The 26,880-nt window shown below is 39.1% G+C and overlaps 2 protein-coding genes across 3 annotated transcripts in view; one reads left to right on the forward strand and one right to left on the reverse strand.

The window, feature by feature from the left end:
• Positions 1-482: 482 nt before the first annotated feature.
• On the reverse strand, positions 483-6,513 carry LOC126379151 (uncharacterized). Its single transcript, XM_050027796.1, has 6 exons — positions 6,317-6,513; positions 5,935-6,035; positions 3,260-4,852; positions 2,393-2,563; positions 1,172-1,335; positions 483-749 (listed from the first exon to the last, which is right to left on the reverse strand). The coding sequence occupies exons 2-6, from the start codon at positions 6,007-6,009 to the stop codon at positions 569-571; spliced, it is 2,184 nt and encodes a 727-aa protein (XP_049883753.1). The 5' UTR covers positions 6,010-6,035; positions 6,317-6,513; the 3' UTR covers positions 483-568.
• A 311-nt stretch (positions 6,514-6,824) lies between these two features.
• The window catches only part of LOC126379140 (juvenile hormone esterase-like), a 40,778-nt gene continuing 20,722 nt past the window's right edge, over positions 6,825-26,880 (forward strand). Inside the window, exon 1 of one of the 2 annotated variants that reach the window (XM_050027782.1) lies at positions 6,825-6,942. The gene's annotated coding sequence lies outside the window, so the exon portion shown is untranslated. The remainder of the gene's footprint in view (positions 6,943-26,880) is intronic. The other variant, XM_050027781.1, reaches the window with a different exon arrangement.

Genomic DNA, 26,880 nt, shown 5'->3' on the forward strand with positions numbered 1-26,880 from the left:
ATAAAGTCGAATTAAGTGCTTTCCGAATCGTGATTGCAACCAATGACATTGCAATAGAGACTTTCGATAGTTTGAAAAATACCAATAATATTGAGTATTGAGTGTTAAGTCTGTATAGTTTTGAACTACAACAAAACCAGGTACGCTCAATCCTATGAAAAGCCGCCATTGCTAGCCGTTAGAGGGTGTTTCATTTATTATGATTTTGTCACACCACTTTCGCTTCGTCCACTCTCACCAACTCTGCTACTCCTGACCTGGGCTTCAAAACATCCTGGATTTCATCGCCGTTTTTTCGCCTAGACCTTTCTCTAAGTAGGACGTAGATGGGTGAATATGGATCCTTTTGGATCTTTTTCATTTCGGAACCCAATTTTTCACGAAAAAATAATATGAAATTTCGCCACCAAACTTGAAATTTTGATATTCACCCAGATATGACATTCTTTTTTTTTTCAAGTACTTACTGTTTTTTTTTTAAAAAAAAAAGCTCGCTGGTGTGGGTACTTAGTTCATATTACGATGGATGTTACTTTGTTTTAGGCTTGTTACGTTTGTGTTTTTTTTACTAAGGGGTCTCGCTAAGTTTATCATTGGGTACAAACACAAGGGGGTGTCCTAGTAACCCCGCCTGTCGAACAGTCGACACCACTTGTAAGGGGGTCCTCTTGGCGCTCCAATGGGCGCTTAGCCGGCCGCTGCGCCTCACTGGGGTCACTGTGTACTTCGGAGGCTCCTGGGTGTGACGTCTGTGGGACAAAAAAAAAAACAAAAAATTAAAAAAAAAAAACAAAAACAAAAAAAAATGACCTATCTAGAAGAAGGCTCCTCGTTAATGTTTCACTCTCACATGCCTACTGGAAGAAATTACTGTTAGAAATAAGTTGTGCCTTTTGTCTCTCCTCATGATGTCATATTTGTTTCTGTATTATCCTGTGTACAATGAATTATTAAATAAATAAAAAAAATATGTTAAAAGCAGTGATGGTTCCCGGGTATAAATAATAAAGAACTTTATTGTACATAAATTTAGATTAGAAAAATCTAACAAAACATATAGAATATTAAAACTAAAACCCGACTAAAAGAGAAAAATCACGCTCTAAAAAAATAGCAGTCAAACACATAACCCTCCTTTTTGCTTCCCCGAAGTCGGGTAGAACAAACTTACAAGTTAGCCTGTTGAACGGCGAATCTGATGAGGGTGCTCTTGAAGACATTCTTCACGTCCACCATCTTGGGGTCGGGCAGCTTCTTCTTCCCAGTGTTGGGACTGATCTTCAGCTGCATGAACTTGCCCAGAAGCTGGTCCAGATTCGCTTCCACTACTGAGCGCTGAAAAATATAAAAACAAAAATTTTTATATTATTGAAAAACTTAAATAAAAATAATATTAAAAAACATAAATAAAAAATAATCATATATAATATAATATGTTAAAATATATCGTGTCACTGGAAAGGCTAAATTACGTAAGCGTCAAAACGCCGTTTAAAGTTTTTTTTATTATATCATATTTTTTTTATTATATCATATTTTTTTTATATTTTTTTTAGACTACTCTGGGCGCCATCCCACTCGCATCAGACAAAGTAACGCGAAAAATGCGGGGCGGAAGGCAAGAGGGAAACCACAAAATAGCATAGATAATGCTACACCGACAAGAGCGTGGCTCATTAGTGATGATGAATTTTTTACCCAATTTATACCCAATATAAGATATCTTTTTTTCTTTTTCTATGCATATGATCGATGATTAGTGTCCATACATTTCGAGTATATATTTTTTTAATTTGTTATATACTTACATAACTTTTAAACCATGGATTCAATCAGTATTACTTTCTGATTTAATAATTTATTGTAACTCATCGATTGGCAAAGGTGGGGAAAAAAAAAAGGAAATATATTATTTGTTGCACTTAACACCTAGTTATATTAGAAACATTAAATGAACCTTAACAAGGGAGGACTTATCTCCAAGAGAGATCTCTTCCAGACAACCCAGAGATAGTACAAGAATAGCTACGAGAGAACAATAAAAGTGCAATATAGGAAATAGAAAAAAAAAATGAAATACGTATCTGCAGGTGTACATACATACATAAACTCACGCCTATTTCCCACCGGGGTAAGCAGAGACTATAGAATTTCATTTGCTTCGATCCTGACACACTTCTCTTGCTTCCTCCACATTCATCAATCGCTTCATACACGCACGCCGGTTTAGAGTAGATCGTACTAAACCTTGGTCAGTGTAAGTCCTTCTAGGTCTTCCTCTGCCAGCCCTACCATCATTCCATCTATGTGTACTACCTTTGTGAATGAATGAATGAATGCCAGAATCCTTCGGCAAAATCGACCGATTAACAGATCGATGTGTCCCACCTACCTCGGTCCCCTTAGCGACAGCTTCTTGCCAGCAGTGCACGGAGGCCGAGAGGTCCCCGCGGCGCTCCTCCAGCGCGGCGCGGCACTCCCAGTACGCGGCGGTGGCAGGGGCGGAGGGAAACCGGTCCCTGATGGCGCGCAGCCAGCGAGCGCATTGCTCCCAGTCGAAGCCCTAAAACAGTTTTACATAACACATGACATGACACGACTGTATACAAGATGTTCCATACTTTTGCTACAGAAAATTCTACTTGACATCAACTCAGAATCATGTTCTGATTCATCCCTCGAAAGATTTCGTTACGGTGTTACAGCTCTCTCCATTTGTCCGGCCGAGTAGTTAATGCCATTTGCGGCAAATCAACAATAGGTCACGTCAAAAAATCTGTCCTATATGTTATTTGTGCAATTAAATAAACTTTTTTATTATTATAATAATTAAAACACATAATAACGGGTTCGGGTTTTTTATTATTATTACATAACATACATACATAAACAGCCTATATACGTCCCACTGCTGGGCGCAGGCCTCCCCTCAATCAACCGGAGGGGGTATGGAGCATACTCCACCGCGCTGTTCCAATGCGTGTTGGTGGAGGTGTTTTTACGGCAAATAGCCGGGACCAACGGCTTAACGTGCCCTCCGAAGCACGGAATCATCTTACTTTTTCGGACAATCAGGTGATTCAAGACTGAAAAGTCCTTACCAAACAAAGGAATCACAAAGTGATTTCGACAATATCCCCATCGGCAATCGAACCCGGACCTCCAGATCGTCTGCCTAACGCTCTAACCACTAGACCACGGAGGCTGTTATCATTATTATTATTAATTATTGATTGAATGATTTGTAAGTTCGTCTTACCTCACGAAGCAGCTCAGTCAAGTCGTTGAGAGCCCCCAAGAGCAATTCATCAACATGATGCATTTCTAACGGAGTCCTCATTGAATCTTGTGTCTCGTTGAAATCCACACTATCTGACACAATACTAGCTCTACGCCATTTGTGTTTAGCCATCTCATCCTCTTTAACATTCATATTTTCTTCATACGAATCATTGTCACTATCTGACTCTAACGGCTGGTTTTCCTTGTCTTCATCGTTGTCGTTGAAATCAAACGGTTCAGCTTCAAGGTTCAACGGCTTAATTTCATGCTGTAGATGGTGCAGACCAAAACATTGCAAGTGATGGTAGGAGTCTAGTGACTTCCCGCGCTTTTGGAGCCAATTCTTCAGCCTAGCCTGCAGCTCTTCCGGCTTAGGAGTGTTGAAGTTAGGAGTTGGAGTGTGGAACTTAACTTTCTTACGTTCGCTTTTGACAGCGGAAACGATCTTGTCACCCTTCACAGCTGCGTCTTCGTTGATATCAGAAAGATGGACTTGGTCTAATTTGTCACCAATTGAAGACCATTTATGGAAGCAATTGCTTAGTTCATTCTTGCTTATTCTTCTAAAATGTACAGCCGATATCGACCGGCGCACCGGTGGTTGTGAGCGCTCCTTTGTATGCTCGAAGACTGTGTGGCGTTTACTCAAAATCAGTCCAGTGTTTTTGATAACTTTCTTAAGAAAACTAGGGTCGTTTTGCAGTTTTTCCGAGTCAGTGATTTGTTTTTTTGCAACCATTTTCGGTTGGTACAGCCTCTCGAAAACAGATTGTCGGTTTGGGTTAGGTTTAGTCGCGCTTTGCGATGTTTTTGGCTGAATGCTCTTTCTAGAATTCTCTGTCGGTTTAGGATTGAGAGCTTTTGTCGGCTCAAATTTTGGCGCGAAACTTTTTCTGGCGGATTTTGGTTCGTTTTTATAACTAATTATCTTGTTATTATTAAATCTAGCATCCCCTTTAGCGTTCTTATTCTTTATATCATTCGGTTTTTTCTCAATTTTTTTATTGTTTTCAATGAAATTGATCGTTTTTCTTTCAGGTTTTGGTGCATAACTCACGCCGTTAGCAGTCTTATCAGGATGTTTATCAGCAGCATCACCTGATTTCAACTCAATCTGTATGGATTCTTGAACATGTTCTACCGTTACTGAAGTTTGGGCGATTTCCGTAATGTTTACGCCATTTTCAACAAGTTTACTTTCGATATGTGTTACTGTCTGTTTATTATCTGTTATTTCAGATACAGTAGTAAGTTTCCCATCACTTTTTTTAGCCTCAACATTAGTCATATTTTTTTTAACATTATTAATAGTTTTTACTTCATTCCTAGTATTAGTCATTGAAATACTCTGCCTGTAAGTACTTGTAGTTTTATTTACGTCAGTTTTTTTGTTATATGTCACCGGAGCAGTGATAGGTCTTTTAGAAGTACCATTAACATGGAAATTGTTTTTTGGGAGACCGAAGTTGGTCTTTTTCGTGTCTGTTTTGGCAATGGATATGGTTGAGACAGATTTTGGTGGTGGCGGCGGTTCATTCTTATTGTATTTCTTGAGATTCAGTTCCCTTAACTGAAACATGACATGAAGGAGTAAGATAACATTACCGATTTAGGATAGTCTCTGGAAGGATAACGCTTTTGACTAAGTAAATCATTTATAAATAAATAACTAAAACATAAGGATTAGAAAAGAGAAGAAAATTGAAAGAGAAGAAAAGAAGAGAAGTGAAAGAGAGAGTGAGAGTGGAAGAGAAGTGTCTCTGCTTACCCCGGTGGGAAATAGGCGTGAGTTTATGTATGTAACATAAGGATTAAAAAAGTAATGAAAATTAAAAAGTTAGACTTTTTCTTTTTAATCTAATTTCTATTGAGGCTTGAGCCTCTCTTAGTGGTCATGCCAGCCAAGTTACATATAAAACAAAATAGAATAGGCAAAACGGTCATACTCATTGATATTTATATTTTTGTCCATTCTGCTTGTTTATACCATACATACATAAACTCACACCCGCAATCCCTAATGGGGTGGGCAGAGTCACAAGTAACCAAAGGCAAATTGCAGCCATTGTTGATACAACCAGCCTATTTCCCTTCACAATTTTCCATCATGTTGGGACACAATCCCTCTGTCGGATTTTACGACATGCTCGGGAAGACAAACAGCTGAATGTCATCCCATTGCTTCACACAACATTGTCTTTGTTATGTCTTAATTATGTTTGTGACATGCAATAAATATGACAGCTCAATTTGTCAAAAAAAATGTGACATGGTACCACAGGTGGTTGAAAAGGCCACATCAAAACAATTAATCTAGAAAAGCAATATTGCTATGTAATACATTGTTTTGAGTTTACGCGGTGTCATCCCGTGATCATGGCACTTGCAACAATGTCGAAATATCGGGAGTCTCATATACCTGATTTAAATGCAGTAAGAATCCGTTTTTATGCGTTTTAATTAATGCTGTGCACACTTACTTTTTAAATGCAAATGTGAAATTGCAATATTGCTTTTTTAGATGATTTGCTTTGATGTTTTTTTTTATTAATGCACATGACCGTACAATAAGCTAGTAAAAAAAAAATAAAGTTGAAACCTTCCTTTCGCAAATGAAATATTAAATAAAAAAATATAATGTAGAAAGAATACCTTTTCAATTCTCGCCTTCTCGCGGGCAATTCTCTCTTCCCTGATCTTATTCAAATGCTCGTGAATTGAAGACATATCGGCGAAAATATTTTAATTTAAATCTGAAATATAAAAAAATACATTCTATGCCAGAAGTCTACAAAAAATAAAAAATGAATCACTTAATTAAAAATTTATTAATAAGAATTACTTAATAAAAAATACTAATTTGTAAGTATGAATAAATATACTTTTGAGATGAATTGATAGTTGCCATCCAATATGAAAGAAATAACTGAACTTAATTTTAGAATATGTATTTCCTACTATTATCATTTATGTGTACGTTAGAAGCTTATTTTTTAGAAGCTGATAGATAATTCTTATAGCTAATAAATCTTACCTGAATAATAAACTAAAACTTGCACCAGTTAATAGAAGTGAAGTAGTAGATAGCACAGTATAACACTTTCTTTTTTTACACATATAATATTGAGTAATTCTACAGTGATAGTTCAAGCACTAAATTAAAATAAAATGAAGCAAAAATAACCACAAGAAGACAAAAACACGACAAGCAACGAACAAACAAAACGAATGACGGTTTGAAACCGCTGGTTTTCAAAATTTTTGTTTTGACATAAACATTATGGCTGCGTTCACACCCGCATGCATGCGGATTACAATTTCCATTTAAAAATCATGAACATTAAAATCTTAACTTTTTTTTTAATTATTAGTTGTGTGTGTATTAATAACATTTAAGTTAATTGCTTTTCTCTAAATTAACGTAAGAAATTTTTGAGAGTGAATAGCGCTTTTATAAAATAATGGTAGGATTTATTTCTCAAAATGGCAGCACCGCTCAATTATACCAATATGGCAGTACGCAACGTCACTCAGTTGGGCGCGTCACATTGGCAGTACTGCAAGTGTTAATGCCCGTTCGGTCACGAGTGCGCGAGGCGAATTGCATTTTCAAGTTTTCTGAATTAAATTACGGATTATCTTTGTTCGGATCGTGATCAGGTGAGTGTTGTTTTAAATATTTACGTTTAGAAGTATTTGTTTGTGATATTTGCAAGCGTTATGAATGTGTAACTAGTGCTTGGTTGTAAAAAAAGCAGTTCTTTAGTGCCGGTCGCGGGAACCGTGCGATTTTTGCAAACTGGTTCTCAAGTGCTTTTGTTTTACTTATTACTTTTTGATTTTTAACAAGTCGTGATGTGGGATGGAGGCGTTTACCGTGCGATGTTAAAAACCGCTACACTGTCTATTTCAACCTATATCCTACTTTAAAGTCGTTTCAGGAATATAAATTATTTTCTTACGAGATCGACATACCGGCTGGGTAAATTAAAGAAAATATATCGAATAGGTACCTACCTATCTAGGCACACAACTGAAAAACTACGTAAGCACTTGACCGATTTGGAGCATAATTATCTTCTTTCATTGAAACTGTCTTGTATCTCGAATTTGTAGATAAGATACCTACCCACAAACATGTATTATCCACCCAGCATCAATTTTATTTTAGATATTCAGATTCTATTAAAAAAAATAGTAGGTAGGTAGGTATTTTTTTTTACTGTTGTAAACATTTAGATGTTTATTAAAAAAGAGGGTAGGTATTTACTGTTAATTGAAATGAATGGCTAGGTATCTCTCCGGTGTATTTAAGTGTTTGCAAATAAAAAATATTCAGGACCTCCGCGATACGGGGTTTCCCTAGTGCGGGGTCCACCACTAATGTACCTATACATGTTTAAGTTTTTTCATAAATAAACATATTCTATGCTAAAAAAAATGGATTAAATAATTCTTGTAAGAATCTTATTTCATTTAAGAAACTATGACTGTAAACTAAATAAACTCACGCCCTAATCTCCTAATTCGGTAGTCAGAGTTCCAAGTAGACAGACAACAACTTTCTGCCACTTTCGGTTGGTACTAAGCCTTAAGACGGATGTGATGAACCATACGGTGCCAGGTGATCAGCCATGATACAGCTCACCACCTATCACATTGGTCTAACAGAAAGCTCGGTGAGGTGTGGGTACTTAGTTCATCTTGCGATGGATGTACCTCTGACTATCCCAATTGGGATATACTCATGAGCTGTTCCTCCTTTTGCTGGTGCTCCTTTTTACTATGGAGATAAGTAGCTAGATACAAAGAAATTACAAAGAGATTTTCCGTAATACGACCTGTGAGGTAACGGACGAACCTTTGAAGATAAAGCCACAAATTGTTTTATAATAAGATTCTTATAAGATCCAAACTAGACTGCTAAAATGAACTTAAAAACTGCTAATCTAGAAACAGAGCCAGTCTAAGATGACCAATTTAAGTTGGCCAGTTTAAAAGTAAATTTTTATTTTCTAGTGCCCAAAAGGGTCTGATATGAAACTCATATGCAACTTAAAGAATATTGAATTAAAAATCAATATTTGCTTTTGATTTGAGGCAAGTTTTAAAAACCGACAGATTGATTGTATCCTCTTTATATAACATGATGGACCATTATATGGGGTTTGGGGTAGTACCTTATCACCATTTGGGCCAAGTAACCTATCTATATGTAGGTTGAGTATGCTATCATAATTTGGTCCAAGTAACCTATCACTTTTTGGTCCAAGTAGCCTAACAAACTATTGATCCACAATACTATCACTATTTGGTCCAAGTAACCTATCACTGTTTGGTCCAAGTAACCTATCAAACTATTGATCTACATATCCTATCACTTTTTGGTCCAAGTAGCCTAACAAACTATTGATCCACAATACTATCACTATTTGGTCCAAGTAACCTATCACTGTTTGGTCCAAGTAACCTATCAAACTATTGATCTACATATCCTATCACTTTTTGGTCCAAGTAGCCTAACAAACTATTGATCCACAATACTATCACTGTTTGGTCCAAGTAACCTATCAAACTATTGATCTACATATCCTATCACTTTTTGGTCCAAGTAGCCTAACAAACTATTGATCCACAATACTATCACTATTTGGTCCAAGTAACCTATCACTGTTTGGTCCAAGTAACCTATCAAACTATTGATCTACATATCCTATCACTTTTTGGTCCAAGTAGCCTAACAAACTATTGATCCACAATACTATCACTGTTTGGTCCAAGTAACCTATCAAACTATTGATCTACATATCCTATCACTTTTTGGTCCAAGTAGCCTAACAAACTATTGATCCACAATACTATCACTATTTGGTCCAAGTAACCTATCACTGTTTGGTCCAAGTAACCTATCAAACTATTGATCTACATATCCTATCACTTTTTGGTCCAAGTAGCCTAACAAACTATTGATCCACAATACTATCACTGTTTGGTCCAAGTAACCTATCAAACTATTGATCTACATATCCTATCACTTTTTGGTCCAAGTAGCCTAACAAACTATTGATCCACAATACTATCACTATTTGGTCCAAGTAACCTATCACTGTTTGGTCCAAGTAACCTATCAAACTATTGATCTACATATCCTATCACTATTTGGTCCATGTAACCTGTCACTTTTTAGGCTGAGTATCCTATCATCATTTGGTCCAAGTAATCTATCACTGTTTGGTCGTAAGTACCCTATCAAACTATTGATCGACATATCCTATCACTATTGGTCCAAGTAAGGGGCCGTCCATTAATCATGTGATGTTTTTTTTGTATTTTTAACCACCATTTGATCCAATAACTTATCACTATTTTAATTTTATTGCTTTTAGCAGTGTGTTATGAATGTAATATGGACTGTCATGTCTGAAATAAATTATTTTATTATTTATTATTATTACTATGTAGGCTGTGTACTTATCATATCATCATTTGGTCCAAGTAACCTATCACTATTTGGGCTAAGTAACGATGTATTCATACTTGTACCAAATGGTGGTTATTTGGTACAAGTATGCATACATCGTTATTATATGGCAGTGCGCCGGCGCGCAGTCATGTTATGTATCTCTGTAGTAATAATAAGTATACTTTCTTGACAACATATGCAACGTAAAGTCAACATTTACTTCGCGATAAAACCTTGACGCTTACATTATTAAGTAGATTATGTGCTTTATATATTGCGTTTGTTATCTCGATGCGCTCATTTTTAATGTAAAGAAAAACATATTTAGCGTTTTTCATACATCTGTCTCTCAAGTTCACCCGTGTTCACGAGGTCCGCTTACCTAACCTGAAGATTTGACAGGTCCGGTTTTTTACAGAAGCGACTGTCTGATTTTCCAACACGCGAAAAGAAAACCAGCCTAATACAGGTTAGGTCACATACCTCCGAAACGCATTTTTCAAAAATATGGGTTTCCTCTCGTGATAAACATTTGATAACAAATTCGAAAATCATTGATTTAGGTCCTTGGTGGGATTTGAACTTGCGAGGTCACAGTGAGAGTTAGGTGTTCCTCCAACCATGACCGGATCTACCTATGGGCTGATTGGGCTGCAGCCCAGGGCCCCGGGGTTACAAGGGGCCCACCAGATCCTTAGACCATAATTTGAAAAAAAAATGTCTGTTAAAATATTTTTTGCTATTAGTTGAGTATTAAGATAGGCCCCCAAGTAGTTTCAGCCCAGGGCCCCACAAATTCACGATCCGGCCATGCCTCCAACTGAGCCGGCTCTAATTTATCTTCTTCTTCTTCAGGTGCCTCTCCAACTAGTGGAGGTTGGCCATCAGCTTCGAATATTTATCCTTATCTCCCGCGAGGCGGAACAGTTCGACCGCACTCGTTATCCCGGTCCACTCCCTGATGTTACGCAACCAGGACTTCTTAACACTTTATTGCACAACGACATACACAAAGGACATAAACGTACGAATAAAAATAAGCTCAATAGGCGGCCTTATTGCTAAACAGCAATTTCTGCCAAGCAACCTTAGGGTGAAAGAAGTTTATGCATTGGAGCACGGGATGGTGCAATTAACATATAATGATACCAACATAATTAAAAAATGCCGGAAATAAAAATATATACCTCTAGAAATATACACACATATATACAAATAGCCTATACAATATAATACATATAAGGACTTCTTCCTTAAGGACACTTCTTCCTCCGACCCACTTTTCTTTTTCCTGCGACTTTCCCCATCATTATGAGTTGCAGCAGCTCGTACCTTTCGTGTCTTAGCACATGCCCTAAATATGCAACTTTTATCTTTTTACATTGTTTTAAGTTTACGCGGTTATTATCATAATTAAAAAAAAAAAAGAAAAGAAAGGAAAACATGAAACAGTAGGACTAGGGCCCTGTGCAAAGGTTCAAGCTGAGGTTTTCTGGCCACGTCTTTCCCTCAGCGTTACAGATTCCGATGTGGTAGTAGTGTTACAGCTAGTTACATAATATAATTTTTTTTTTGACGTTCAAAAAGCGCTAACTTTGTAAGCCAATTTTGAAAAATATTTTTTTTAAACACATAATGGCCCCGATTCCTGCAGACAGCGCCTAATTTAATTTTAAGTTATATCCGTCATTTTCATATCCGTCGAAAAGGAAAGGGACGGATGATTCACAGCTCTTAATTTTAGGAAGAATGAGTAAATGAATGAATAACCCGGGCGAATTAAAAAGGTATGCAATCCGTTTGACGTGCTGTCTACTTAACTGTGTCGGGTTATTGACTGATGTAAATTTTTTAGACTGTTGTTTTAGATTTGTGCATAAAATTGACGTGTGTTCCATAAATTTTATGCTTGTCCCTTTCCTTTCCTTCTCGGCGGATAAGAAAATGACAGATATAACTTAAAATAAAATTAGATGGTATTTACAGGAATTAGCACCAATAACGGGTTCTTACCGCGTTTAAAATAGGGATATGGATATTTCGACACTGTTGCAAGTGCCATGATCACGGGATGACTGTGACACGTGATAATGGCACTTGCAACAGTGTCGAAATATCGGGAGTCTCATATCCCTGATTTAAACGCGGTAAGAACCCGTTATTATGTGTTTTATCTTTTTGACAGTCTGCAAAGGTTCAAGTTCTAATTTATATGCATCTTTTATCTTTGTTTTTGGGTATAAATGATGACCCTTTTTATTACATCCAGGCACAATTACATCTTCCACCCATTATTATTCTGCTCAAAATAAAGAGAAGCAATATAGGTAGCAACATAATAGGGTAATTTCCAACTAGTGAAATCGGTTACTAAAGAGGTTAACATAACATAAACTGCCTATATACGTCCCACTGTTGGGCACAGGCCTCCCCTCAATCAACCGGAGGGGGTATGGAGCATACTCCACCACGCTGCGCCACTGCGGGTTGGTGGAGGTGTTTTTACAGCTAATAGCCGGGACCAACGGCTTAACGTGCCTTCCAAAGCACGGAATCATCTTACTTTTTCGGACAATCAGGTGATTCAAGCCTGAAAAGTCCTTACCAAACAAAGGACAATCTCACAAAGTGATTTCGACAATGTCCCCATCGGGAATCGAACCCGGACCTCCAGATCTTGAGCCTAACGCTCTAACCACTAGACCACGGAGGCTGTTCAGAGGCTGGCTGGCTTGTTGGCTGTTAAAGAGGTTACTCGAGAGTAAACCTGAAGAAAATGGGAAGGGTTTTTTAATATTTTTTATTGTTTGTAGGCTCTAGACCTTCAAGTAGTGGCAAAAAGGTGTAGAGCTTATTTAGTTTAGTTTTTCTTTGACTAAAATAATAATTTCGATCACCGCTAAACTTACGCCACCTATTTTTGCTGAGCGAGGGTACCAACACCCTTAAATGTTTAAATTATTTAACTTCATGGTATGGAGTGTTCATTCTGTAATAGATGTTATAATGCTGTCAATATTATGTAGGTATTGTGTGGCAAACAAACATGGCGTCTTATTAAATTATATGCAGTGTCTTTATGTTGGAGTTGAATCGAATAAACTAAGAACAATTGTTGGACAGACCCTTATTCAAGACAAAGAGAGGAAGGACGGCGATTGTATGATAAGTATTATGACACTAAGAGTCATCATGATCGTTTAGTTCTTTCAAATGGCGCAGGTTGCAACTGCAAAATGCTTTAACACACACAAACATAACATAAACAGCCTATATACGTCCCACTGCTGGGCACAGGCCTCCCCTCAATCAACCGGTGGGGGTATGGAGCATACTCCACCACGCTGCTCCAATGCGGGTTGGTGGAGATGTTTTACGGCTAATAGCCAACGGCTTAACGTGCCCTCCGAAGCTCGGAATCATCTTTAGACTGCCGTGATAGGTGGTGAGCCGTATCGCCGATATTTTATTTGCCTTGTGCAAAACGGTGATTCATCATTTCATAGGTGCATAATGGGTAAGTATAGTTAAGGTATGACTCATCAACTTAAAAAAGAAATAAAGGCAAACGCAACCCTCACCCGTAATCCGTATCGGGGTGGGCAGAGCTGTCATTTAAGAATAAGAATAAAACTTTTATTTCTGTTAGCCAAATGTTTTAAAACATTTGGCTATTAATTATGTTTATTTATTTTGGAACTAATAATAATGAAAACCTATAGTTTTTCTTCTTCTATCGTGTGAGTTGTGAGGTGGATTACCAACCTCATCAACCCTGGCGCCAGGGTTAATACCGAGCCGCCGAAGGCCCCTGACGTGGCTCATGTAACGACTACTTACATCAGTAAGTAGTAACCGGGACCAACGGCTTAAAGTGCCTTCCGAAGCACGGATCGTACGTCCTTCTAAGCCTTTCGTATATTTTTATACATTTTTTAACGTGAGTAATTGTAGATTTGCCGCAGATGGCATTAACTATTTGGCCGGACAAATGGGGAGCGCTGAGGGCTCTCACCCATCCATCAAAACATAAACTGTTATGGAAAACTTTCACTTTAATTCTTTATTGTGTGAAAGAAATCTCTTTGTTAATTATTTGGTGGGAAACTTTTGTTAAAAGGTGAACGAGACAAGTTGAAAATTATGATAACATGATGATGGAAGTCGTCTTGAGTTTAAGCGCATGACAGAAAAGGAAATTAGTCAGACTTTTGTATATGTTCAATGAGGGTTACATCAAACCGTTACATGAGCCACGTCAGGGGTCTTTGGCGGCTCAATAATAACCCTGACACCAGGGTTGATGAGGCTGGTATTCCACCTCACAACCCACACGCTAAGAAGAAAAATGAGGGCTTTTCTAGGGTAGGGAGGGGGCAAGGTCGGCGCCCGATACTAATTAGTGCGGGGCGGAGATTTACAGTTCTATACGTAGTATAGTATTCTTTATTATATACCCAGAGGAAAATAATCCAAATCGCGCGAAAGCTAAAAAAGAACAATACAGAGTGTAAGTGACATCGTAACGAAAACTTTGAGGGATGATTCAGATCATGAGTTGATATCAAATGGAACGGAAAATAATTTAAAAAAACACTACGTATAATCTTCATGAATTTTCCGACAGGACCTATCTACTTGTATGTACTTGTACGGGGTGTAAGTGACATCGTAACAAATGCTGAGGGGGATGATTGATCTTATTATTCTGAGTTGATATCAACTGGAATTTTCCACCGTGAAAGAAAATAATTAAAAAAAAACACAAAAAATACATTAATTTTCCGACGGAAAATCATCAATATTCGTTACGATGTAACTACCCTGTATCTAATTTATTGATAAAAAAGATTTTTCTGAGCATTATATTCGCAGTGTTTTTACACAGAGAAAAACGGACCTCCGCGGACTGGTGTTTTCAAGATTATCGGCATAGTATAAAATATTCTCAGAACTCCTTTGCCAAGCATTCTAAGATTGTCAATTCGTTTCAGATAGAGCGTGAACAAAATAGAAATGACTCATAATTGTGTTATAACTATCGATAGCAATATAACATCACGCCTATATCCCGAAAGGGGAAGGCAGACGTGTATAGTATATAGTATATTTATATAAATCGATCTCGATCGATCGAATCAGAAATGAGGAGATCCGCAGGAGAACTAAAGTCACCGACATGGCTCGGAGAATTGCAAATCTGAAGTGGCAGTGGGCAGGACACATAGCGAGGAGAACCGATGGCCGCTGGGGCGGAAGGGTTCTGGAATGGCGACCACGTGTCGGACGACGCTCAGTGGGTAGGCCCGCTACAAGGTGGACCGACGATCTGGTGAAGGTCGCGGGAAGCCGCTGGATGCGGGCAGCGCAGGACCGATCGTCGTGGAGATCCTTGGGGGAGGCCTATGCCCAGCAGTGGGCGTCGTACGGCTGATGATGATGATGATATTTATATAAAAAAAGAATTCATGTTTGGAACATACATAAATGTTACGTGGTTTCCAGTATTTGTGCCCGGTTAATAGCAACAGGCTTGCCCCCTATTACATGGGAGTTAAACATAGCTGGCGAGCAGTGGGTGTATAAATACGCTATCCGATTATCGACCGAAGCTAATGTCCATACGCCTCATTTATTTATTATATACGGCAATAAAATAATACACATCATAAATACTCAAATAACAGCACAAGCAAACAAACAAGCAAACAGCGACAGGATTAGCAGAACGTAGTGGGTAGCTCACTGGGACGGGCTAACCTATGAAATGCTACTTAGGTTCTACGACGATCTTGTGACGTAGCGAGTAGGCGCCGCTACTTCAAAAGCGCACCCCTGATACCGGGCAGCAGCGGTATCAGTACTGGTTGGAGGCCGAGGAAATGGATTCTGGTAGGGCTCTAGCTAGAATATCACCGATTGAGAAATTGGTCGGTGTACTGCGGAACGGAAGGCGATTGGGGCAACCACCGTTCTACACGCCTTATCTATGGAGTAATGGTGATTACTCCACCGACAAGAGCGCAGCTCTTAAATAAAGAGAGAGAGAAATACTCAAATATACAATAACCATTTGTAACGCTTTTGTAAACCAAAAAACTGCATAAGAAACATGAACATATAACCCGGGTGCTTTCAAGGCCAGAGTGAACAGGCACCTTCTGGGCGAGCTCCATCTTAGGCCTCGTCAATGCCTTCGGGCAAGTCTGGGGTCAAGAGCAAACCCATCAAAGGTAAAAAAAAAGAACTCTCACTGCAAACTTTCTTTTTACTTGCATTAAACTGTTGTTCGGGCTCACTATCCGGAGGTCCCTGGTTCTAATCCCAGTGGGGACATTGCAGGCTTATCACGTCTTCTATCGTGTGGGTTGTGAGGATTACCAACTTCATCAACCCTGGTGTCAGGGTTACTATTGAGCCGCCAAAGGATTAACGTGTAATGTCCTAACCAAACTCGGGATCACTAAGTATTTTTTGTGATATTACGCACCAGCTCAACGCTCAACCACTAGACCACGGAGGCCGTCTTCTTATCGTGTGGGTTGTGAGGTGGAATACCAGCCTCATCAACCCTGGCGTCAGGGTTACTATTGAGCCGCCAAAGGCCCCTGACATGGCTCATGTAACGACTACTTACTTACGTAAGTAGTAACCGGGACCAACGGCTGAACGTGCCTTCCGAATCACGGATCATCTTACTTTCGGACAATCAGGTGATCAGCCTGTAATGTCCTAACCAAACGACGGATCACAAAGTATTTTTTGTGATATTATTACCCCACCGGGAATCGCACCCGGGATCGTGAGTCCAACTGTTTTAAGACAGTAGTTAAACAAAAACTTTACAAAAAAGGTTATTATAAAGTTAGTGATTATTTAGAAGATATGAATGCATGGGATTAACTGTCTGAGAACTGATATTAGGCAGCCAAATTACTCAATTGTATACCAATATTTTATGTTTATTTTTATTTTTTAAAGAACGTCTAGGGCCCTGTGCCGAGGTTTTTCTTGCAGCTTCTTTTCCCCGGCTATACAGGTTGTGAGAAGCTGCAGTAGTTTTAGGCGGATGAGACGTTCGTTATGTAAAATTGACGATTCAAAGTGTAACTATGTTACCTACTGAATAAAGATATTTTTGAATTTGAACACTCAACCACTGGACCACGGAGGCCGTTATCAAAGCCAAATTGATATTAAACCAGACAAGAATTTATTAAACAATCTTATTTACAAATTATCCAGCCACCAGTCCCATTGTCTATTTAACAATACGTTATATCATCGAGGTTTCTTAGACACTTACCATCTAAATGCAAGCGAGACAGACAATGGCCCCGATTCCTGCAGACACCGCCTAATTTTATTTTAAGTTATATCCGTCATTTTCATATCCGTCGAAAAGGAAAGGGACGGATGATTCACAGCTCTTAATTTTAGGAAGAATGAGTAAATGAATGAATAACCCGGGCGAATCAAAAGGTACCTCGCTGGTATGCAATCCGTTTGACGTGCTGTCTACTTAACTGTGACGGGTTATTAACGGATGTAAAATTTTTAGACGGTTGGTTTAGATTTGTGCTTAAAATTGACGTGTGTTCCATTAATTTTATGCTTGTCGATTACCCGTCCCTTTCCTTTTCGGCGGATAAGAAAATGACAGATATAACTTAAATTAAAATTAGATGGTATTTACAGGAATTAGCACCATTATACGCGCTCCCTTTCACTGTATGGCCATTTAAGGCTAAGGCATCATCATCATCATATCATTATGCCCTTTTATAATATACATACATAAACTCACGCCTATTTCCCACCGGGGTAAGCAGAGACTATAGAATTCCATTTGCTTCGATCCTGACAACTTCTCTTGCTTCCTCCACATTCATCAATCGCTTCATACACGCACCCTTTTATAACGATATCTCTAACTTGGCCAGTGTACGTTCTACAGATTTAACGTGATAATTGCCTATTTTCTCATTTCTCGGATACATTATCTCTTTTAAACTTCTATTTTGTTGTGCCCGAAAGGGTCTATGATGTGAAACTCATATATGTAACTTACAAACTTGTACACCATCATAGTATGCAAATAAAGAATATTGAATACATAATTATTCAAAAATATAAGGTTTTTTATGCCATCTTTATCGTCAGAATCGATAAAATGACCGCGACAATTTATGACGTTTCGCTTATTAGTCCTGCAGCCGGGTCTGCATGACAACCGCGCCGCGCGCGGCGCGAATTATATTGAGCGCTTCGACCAATAAACAATACGAATGCTATCTACGTAGATGGACGTCAAACGGCTATTGGTCGAAGGCCTCGATGTAATTCGCGCCGTGCGCGGCGCGGTTACCGTGCAGAGCCTACTGGAAGGATAGACAGACAATCAACATAACATTTATGATAGATCATCATTATCCCGTTTTTCACAGGGTCCGCTTATCTAACCTGAAAATTTGACAGATCCGGTTTTTTACAGAAGCGACTGCCAGTCTGACCTTCCAGCCCGCGAACGGAAAACCAGCCCAAGACAGATTAGGTCACATACCTCCGAAAATGCATTTCTCGGGCAAGCATTTAAGGCTAAGACATAGAATAAGGAATATAGTATAGAACGGCAACTCTCCGCTCCCCACCAGCGTCTGAGTTAGGTTTACCTCACCCCCCCCTCGAATATAGTTTAGACTTGAATCGTATGGTGTCAGACATGTATGATAATGCCAATGTTTAGCGTCTGTGTAAAACTAGGTTGTTTGTATGAAGTGTTCGAGGTGTGGCTAAGGTAAGAAGATGCAGAGGGGGTGAAGTAAATCTAGCTGCGAATCGCGGGGGAGAGTTATACGTAATACTATTCTATATTCTATGATTACACTGGTAACTACTTACTAATGTAAGTACGTAGTCGTTACACGAGCCATGTCAGGGGCCTTTGGCGGCTCAACAGTAACCCAGGGTTGATGAGGCTGGTATTCCACCTCACAACCCACACGATAAGAAGACGGCCTCCGTGGTCCAGTGGTTGAGCGTTGGGCTCACGGGTGCGTAATATCACAAAAAATACTTTGTGATCCCTAGTTTGGTTAGGACATTACACGTTAATCCTTTAGCGGCTCAATAGTAACCCTGACACCAGGATTGATGAGGATGGTAATCCACCTCACAACCCACGCGATAGAAGAACTGAACACAAAAATGAAGTAATGATTCACGCCCGAATGACACATTCGTTGAATGAATCGATTGGTGAATTGTAAATGCTATGAATCATTCACCTCTTTGTGTTATCGATGGATTCTGAATCGGAAACGTAGTAAAATCGAATATTTGGAGTGTATTGGCTACTAATTAGGAGGGAGGAGCTCGGTGGCGCAGCGGTAAACGCGCTCGGTCTGCGATTGTTGGAGTTAAGCAACTTTCGCAAAGGCCGGTCATAGGATGGGTGACCACAAAAAAAAAAGTTTTCATCTCGAGCTCCTCCGTGCTTCGGAAGGCACGTAAAGCCGTTGGTCCCGGCTGCATTAGCAGTCGTTAATAACCATCAATCCGCACTGGGCCCGCGTGATGGTTTAAAGCCCGTTCTCCCTATCCATCCATAGGGAAGGCCCGTGCCCCAGCAGTGGGGACGTTAATGGGCTGATGATGATGGCTACTAATTATCATTATTTTTTATATTAAAAGGAGCTGTGGTAGCCCAGTTGGTACGCTTGCATCTCATTTTGAGGTCGCAGGCTCGAATCCAGCACTAGCCTAAACCAATGATTGTCGAATTTGTTTTCGAATTCATGTTTGGATCATAAATGATTATCACGTGCTCAGCGGTGAAAGAAAACATCGTGAGGAAACCCACATACCCGAGAAATGTGTTTCGGAGGTATGTGACCTAACCTGTATTGGGCTGGTTTTCCCTTCGCGGGTTGAAAGGTCAGTCGCTTCTGTAAAAAACCGGACCTGTCAAATCTACAGGTTTTATAAAACTAATTGTTGCTTAATATTTGGATCACAATGTATAGAATGGTGTTGCTACCTATATTGCTTCTCTTTACTTTGATCAGAATAATAATGGGTGGAAGTTTAAGAAGATGTCATTGCACCTTGGTGTAATAAAAAGGGTCATCACATCATTTATACCCAAAAACAAAGATAAAAGATGCATATGTCTGTTATCCATGAAATTGGAAGTTTAAACGGAGAAAAAACATAACAACGCCATCTATTTTTATATTTGTACAATTTTTTTCTGTTGTCCGGAAGAAATAGCTGCATGAGCAATAAGGTCGCCTGTTGTGCTTTTCTGTACATGTTGTCGTTATCTCTGTATTTTGTGTCCATTGTGCCCAATAAAGTTATCTATCTATCTATCGTGTTTTTGAGGAACGACGATTGGAAAATGCCTCATTAGTGACGTGAAGGTTAGCAGAAAATACATTATAAAAATATGTAGTCATCCCCTCGTAACATTAGAGTCTATGTTTACTTCGTGTCGTGCTATTAATAGCCTGAAGCCTCTTCAGGCGAGAGGGTTACGTTCAGGGATGTGACGTTCTCGGGAATATTCCCACTTTGGAATCATTCCCGGCAGTAAAAAGGCGCAAGTTATATAAAAAGAGCTTTATTACCTAGCCTTTAGGCAGGTAGGTTCAGAGTACGGTCACGAGCATTAATATGTATACACTTTGGTACCATGTCACATTAACTTTTTTGACAAATTGAACTGTAAGTCTCACTAAATGTCAAAAAGCCGTTGGTCCCGGTTATTACTTACTGATGTAAGTACGTAGTCGTTACTTGAGTCATGTCAGGGGCCTATGGCGGCTCAGTAATAACCCTGACACCAGGGTTGATGGGGTTGGTAATTCACCTCACAATCCACACGATAGAAGAAGAATGTCAAATATGTTAGTAACTAAAGTGGGTAAATTATATTGCTCATGACTGTACACATGGTATAAGAAAACCAGGTATGCTCCAAAGTGACAGGTAACATTTCAAGGTTAACCCAGCTGACGTCATCCCACACTGGGTTGCCATTTCGTAAAAAATAAATTACCTACGACCAATGTTTTTATGTTTACTTTGCAAGGAAAATTGGAACTTTTAGTAAAAAAGTTACAGTTTTAATGATTTTTATGTATGTGACAAGTAATAGGAATTAAATACATTAGTCAGTAATTCAATTTAATTTTCAATAATAAAATTCGCGTCCGTATAATTTTGGAGATATACCAATTGAATGGTAACACTTATGTCATCAAAGGGTTAGCAATGGCGGCTTGTCATAGGATTGAGCATACCAGGGGCCTGTGTATAATTGTAAATTACAACGACAATTTGATGTTCATTACGTAGCTAATATGAAACTGCAAAATATTCGTGATCACATACTCCGCAATGTACATCAAATTGTCATTGTAATTTACAATTGTAAGTTTTATTAAACAGACCCCAGGTTTTCTTATACCATGCAGAATAGGTACAAGAAAGAACAATTTGAATAAAGAAGCAGCCAGTGTCATTACTATTAAAGAGTTTTTACAACAGGAAAATTCCCACTTTTCGAATATCCCCGCGAACGGCATTCCCGATTATCGATTATGATAATCTATACTAGGCTTTGAGTTTTCAAAGTGCGATACATATTTAATATCTTTGCAGAGCCGTGGTAATCCAGTTGGGAAAACGTTCGACTCTCACTGAGTTTGTAGGTTCAAATCCAGCGCGGGACTTAACTAATGATTTTCGAAAATTAGAATAGAAAAAAAGAATAGAAATAGTTTATTATAAAAGGGCGCCACACACAAAAAAAGACAATAACATCATATCAAATTTCCACTAAACAATTACAAAAAAGCAAGACGGATGTTTCATCTCGAATTCATCTTTGGATAATAAAATATTTACACGTGCTCAGCGATGAAGGTACTGAAAAGTATCGGCGTCCGAAAGACGTAATATACGATCCCGACGACCTGATTACTCTAGCCATAGAGGCAGCCAATCAGCTCGCGACACCAAACACTTCAGGAACCCGATACCGACCCCGCCGGCGTGGTCGACGATTTCCCTCATTCAGCGCTTATCGCTATCGACCCACTAGGGTCGATTAAATTCTTTCAAATATTTTTCCTCTCAGACGACGCCCTGAATCGAGGTTCGCGCCCAACTGGGCACCCTCAGGCCTGTTGTCTTAAACGTTGTACCGGGTGAGAGCCTTCAGCGCTCCCCATTTGTCCGGCCAAGTAGTTAATGCCATCTGCGGCAAATCTACAATAAGTCACGTCAAAAAAAAAAATTAGCGATGAAGGAATCTTTGTGAGGAAACTCAGATTCCCGAGAAATGCGAATTATCTATACTTAATTTAATTATTTCATTCTATGTGAAATGTCTATAATTGGCAGCCATACCGGAAGTTTGCATATGTGTATTTTATTTTGTGTGTATACAGGGTGTTAGTGATATCGTAACGAAAACTTTGAGGGATGATTCAGGCTATGATTCCGAGTTGATATCAAGTGGAATTTTCCGTCGCAAAAGTATGGGACGGAAAATAATTTAAAAAGTACTAAAATTTTCCTGATTTTTCCGTCAAGAAAATCCACTTGAATCATCCCCCTCAGTATTTGTTACGATGTCACTAACACCCTGTACAAGTACATACAAGTAGATAGGTCCTGTCGGAAAATTCATGAAGATTTTATTTTTTTAAAATTATTTCCCGTTCCATACTTTTGCGACGGAAAATTCCACTTGATATCAACACAGAATCATGGTCTGAATCATCCTCCTGAGTATTTGTTACGATGTCACTAATACATCTCTGGAATACAAGCGTTTTTTATTTTTTATTTTATGTTTTAAGAAACTATTTTCAAAAATATCGAAACGAAAAGTCGCAAAAACCCACGTTATGGTTGTCAAAGATGTGAAATGTTGTTTAACTACTCTCGGGTTGATATAATTGGTTATATGACTTACTTTTACGTTCTTTGCAAGGTTGTCTGGGGTACTATTACTGTCTTCACTCGTCTGGGTTGTGAGGCGGATGACCGACCTCATCAACCCTGGTGTCTGGGTTGTTATCGAGCCGCCAAAGGCCCCTGACATGACTAAAGTAACGAAAGTGATTTTTGTTATATGTTCCAACCGGGATTCGAACCCGGGACCTCCGGATCGTGAGCCCAACGCTCATCCACTATTACTGTGGTTCAGTGGTTTGAGTGTTGGGCTCATGATCCGGTGGTCCCGGGTACAAATCCCGGTGGGGACATATCATAAATATCGCTATGGTCCTGTGGTTTATCGGCTTGCTTCACAATCGGGTAGCGTCGCGGTCGGTTCGAATCCCGGTACCAGACTTGCACCAATGAGTTTATTAATTTATCTTAAGTGCAGTTTTCACTAACACAGTTGCCTCGACCATTATAGACGGCGATACGGCTCACCTATCACGTTGGTCTAACAGAGAGCTCGGTGAGGTGTGGGTATTTAGTTCATCTTGCGCTGGATGTACTTCTGACTACCCCAATTGGGACATAACCGTCAGCTTATGCATGGCATTACTAAAATACAATACAATAGACAGTATTTTGTACAAAGATAAACATAACAGTGAGTTTTTAGTTTATAAATAAGTTTTTTTTCTTTTCTTTCTTTTTTTTATACAGATAAGTATTTCTGAAATATTTTTCAGTACCTAATGTAAGCAGTTATTATTGTATGTCACAACATGACTAAATGTGCTGAGCGCTATAAGCTTCACTTCCATCGATATACTTACCACATTTATGACAATAAATTTTCATTTCATTTCAACAAACTATGTATTAAATGCTTAAAAAAATTTTTTTCTGTTTATTGAGAAATCAACCTTAGCTACCAGAAAAAAACCGAATTTTGCTTTAGAGCGTTCGTTACAAGTTCGTATCGATTATAAAAAAAGTTCGAAGACAATTTCGAACAAGTCCATAATACACCCTTCTTGAACTTTCACTTTTGTTAAGTAATATTCAGATGTTATCGAGTTTTTGTGAGTCGATTTATTTGACTGATATACATAAATACATACATAAGGCCACGCCCGTAATCCTTAATGGGGTGGGCAGCGCCATAAGTAATCAAAGACAACATGACATAACAAATACTTTATTACTTATTATAGCGACCTCCGTGGTCCTGGGTTCGATTCCCAGTAGAGACATATCACAAAAATTACTTCGTGATCCCTAGTTTGGTTAGGACATTACATGTAGATCATCTGATTGTCCGAAAGTAAGACGATTCGTGCTTCGGAAGGCACGTTAAGCCATTGGTCTCGGTTACTACTTACTGATGTAAGTAAGTAGTCGTTACATGAGTCATGTCAGGGGCCTTTGGCGGCTCAATAGTAACCCTAACACCAGGGTTGATGAGGTTGGTAATCCATTTCACACAACCCACACGATAGAAGAAAGTTTGTATGAAACTGCTATAGTTTTAATACGGTTTTCACGCGAACAAAGTCGCGGGTAACTGCTAGATTCTAATAGAGCTATTAGAAGAATCACTAGTACATTGAAGACACATTCCTAAACATATCTGAATCGTGACTAACAAAATTAACTGTATATGTAAATAATGTGCATTTGTATGCAAAATTCATTAGTTAGACTTAATAGACCACGGATACAGCTAAAAAAGAAAGAAACGCTACGCAGAATACTGCTCGGGTCGATATCGATAAGCGCTGAACGAGGGAAAACGTCGACCACGCCGGCGTGGTCGGTATCGGGGTCCTTAACCACCTTACAAATAAAAAATAAACCAGGGACGAACGTGGGTTTAAGTATTTGACAGCCAAGAGGAATTGAATCCAATCATCATACAATCCGACTGAACTGTGCTTGGCTGTCAAATACCAAAAACCCACGTTCATACCTGGACTTTTTTTTTGTAAGATGGTAAGTGTTTGTGTTGATGGGAGCCATCGGTACGGCAATGCAGGACGGAAGGGGCAAGTCACAGGGACTGTAACCTGGAACCTGACAGAGGGCAGCAGTAACTGTCAGTACTGTTCAGAGGCGGAGGACAGGAGTCCTAGTATGGCTTTGTAATAGACTACTCTGGGCGCCATCCCACTTGCGCCTGACAGAGTACTGCGGGGCGGAAGGCAAGAGGGAAACCACTGCCCTATTTATCCCTAAAAAAGTAGCATGGAAATGCTGCACCGACAAGAACGTGGCTCTTAAATTGATGATGATGAAGTGTTTGTCGCCGGTACCGGACGGGCACCAATGACCCCGATTCCTGCAGACGCCGGCTATTTTTATTTTAAGTCATACCTGTCATTTTCTTATCCGCCGAAAAGGAAAGGGACGGATGATTGTCAACAAGTTAATTAAAAAAAAGAATAACCCGGACGAATAAAATAGGCATCTCGCTGGTTTGCAATCCGTTTGACGTGCTGTCTACTTAACCCCGTCGGGTTATTGGCCGATGTAAAATTTTTAGACTGTTGTTTTAGATTTCTGCTTAAAAGTGACGTGTATTCCATAAATTTTATGCCTGTCGATTACCCGTCCCTTTCTTTTTCAGCGGATAAGGAAATGACAGATAAAACTTAAAATAAAATCTGACGGCGTTTGCAGGAATTAGCACTAATGAGTTATTAATTTATCTTAAGTGTAATTTTTGCAACAGTTGGCTCGACCATTATAGACGGCGATACGGCTCACCTATCACGTTGGTCTAACAGAAAGCTCGGTGAGGCGTGGGTACTTACTACTTAGTTCACCTTGCCATGGCTGTACCTCTGCCTACCTCAATTGGGATATAGTCGTGTGTATTATGTTATGTTATAAATTATCCCATTCTCAGTCTTCGTTACATCATTTCAATGTATTATTTTGAGAATATTTTCTCACGAAAGTGTTATCTATCAGCCATTATCTCGAGAAGTTATTTATCTTTCACGATATCTCTTGAGACGTGTTTGAGTATACATCTTGTACGAGTGGATCACATGAATTTTTTCCTAGGCATTTATTTAAACCTTGAACAACGTACATTGATTAAAACACATAATAACGGGTTCTTACCAGGAAATCACGAGTGGACTCCACTCCAATCTCATCAGTCATCCCGTGATCATGGCACTTGCAACAATGTCGAAATATCGGGAGTCTCATATCCCTGAGTAACGGGTTCTTACCGCGTTTAAATCAGGAGTGGACTCCACTCCAATCTCATCAGTCATCCCGTGATCATGGCACTTGCAACAATGTCGAAATATCGGGAGTCTCATATCCCTGAGTAACGGGTTCTTACCGCGTTTAAATCAGGAGTGGACTCCACTCCAATCTCATCAGTCATCCCGTGATCATGGCACTTGCAACAATGTCGAAATATCGGGAGTCTCATATCCCTGAGTAACGGGTTCTTACCGCGTTTAAATCAGGAGTGGACTCCACTCCAATCTCATCAGTCATCCCGTGATCATGGCACTTGCAACAATGTCGAAATATCGGGAGTCTCATATCCCTGATTTAATCGCGGTAAGAACCTGTTATTATGTGTTTTGATTATGATAATAACCGCGTAAACTTACATTGGCCAAATTATATTGGACCCGCTTCCTGTAGACACCATCTGAGTTTATTTCAAGTTATACCTGTCAGTTGCTTATCCGCCGAAAAGGAAAGGGACGAGCAATCCACAGGCATAAAGTTTATGGTACACACGTCCGTTCTTTTATGTCCTCTAGAGAGTGCCACATTGCATTTCCTCATTTGTTAAAATCGGACTGGTAGTTTAGAAGTTAGGTTGGAACAGACGTGTCACATGTATACATACATACATAGCGGTCAAACACATAACCTTAACCTTTTTTGCTTAGCTGGAATCGAAGAAGGATGGAATCGATGAAACCCCTTTTTACTTTTGTACTTTTTGCTCCTCTGTGCAATAAAGAATATTAAATTTGTGGTTTGTTTCCTGATTAGTTGTATATTAGTTGTATCCACCCTGTAATGGATTATAGGCGTGCGTTTTATGTTTGTTTTTGCATTTAAAGTTGTCTAACTCGGTAAATAGATTAGTATGTGTAACTGTAAGTCAGTATAGAGTTATTGAGCCGTATGTCCGCCTA

Source organism: Pectinophora gossypiella, chromosome 28 (genome assembly GCF_024362695.1).
Source record: "Pectinophora gossypiella chromosome 28, ilPecGoss1.1, whole genome shotgun sequence".
Lineage (NCBI taxonomy): Eukaryota > Metazoa > Arthropoda > Insecta > Lepidoptera > Gelechiidae > Pectinophora > Pectinophora gossypiella.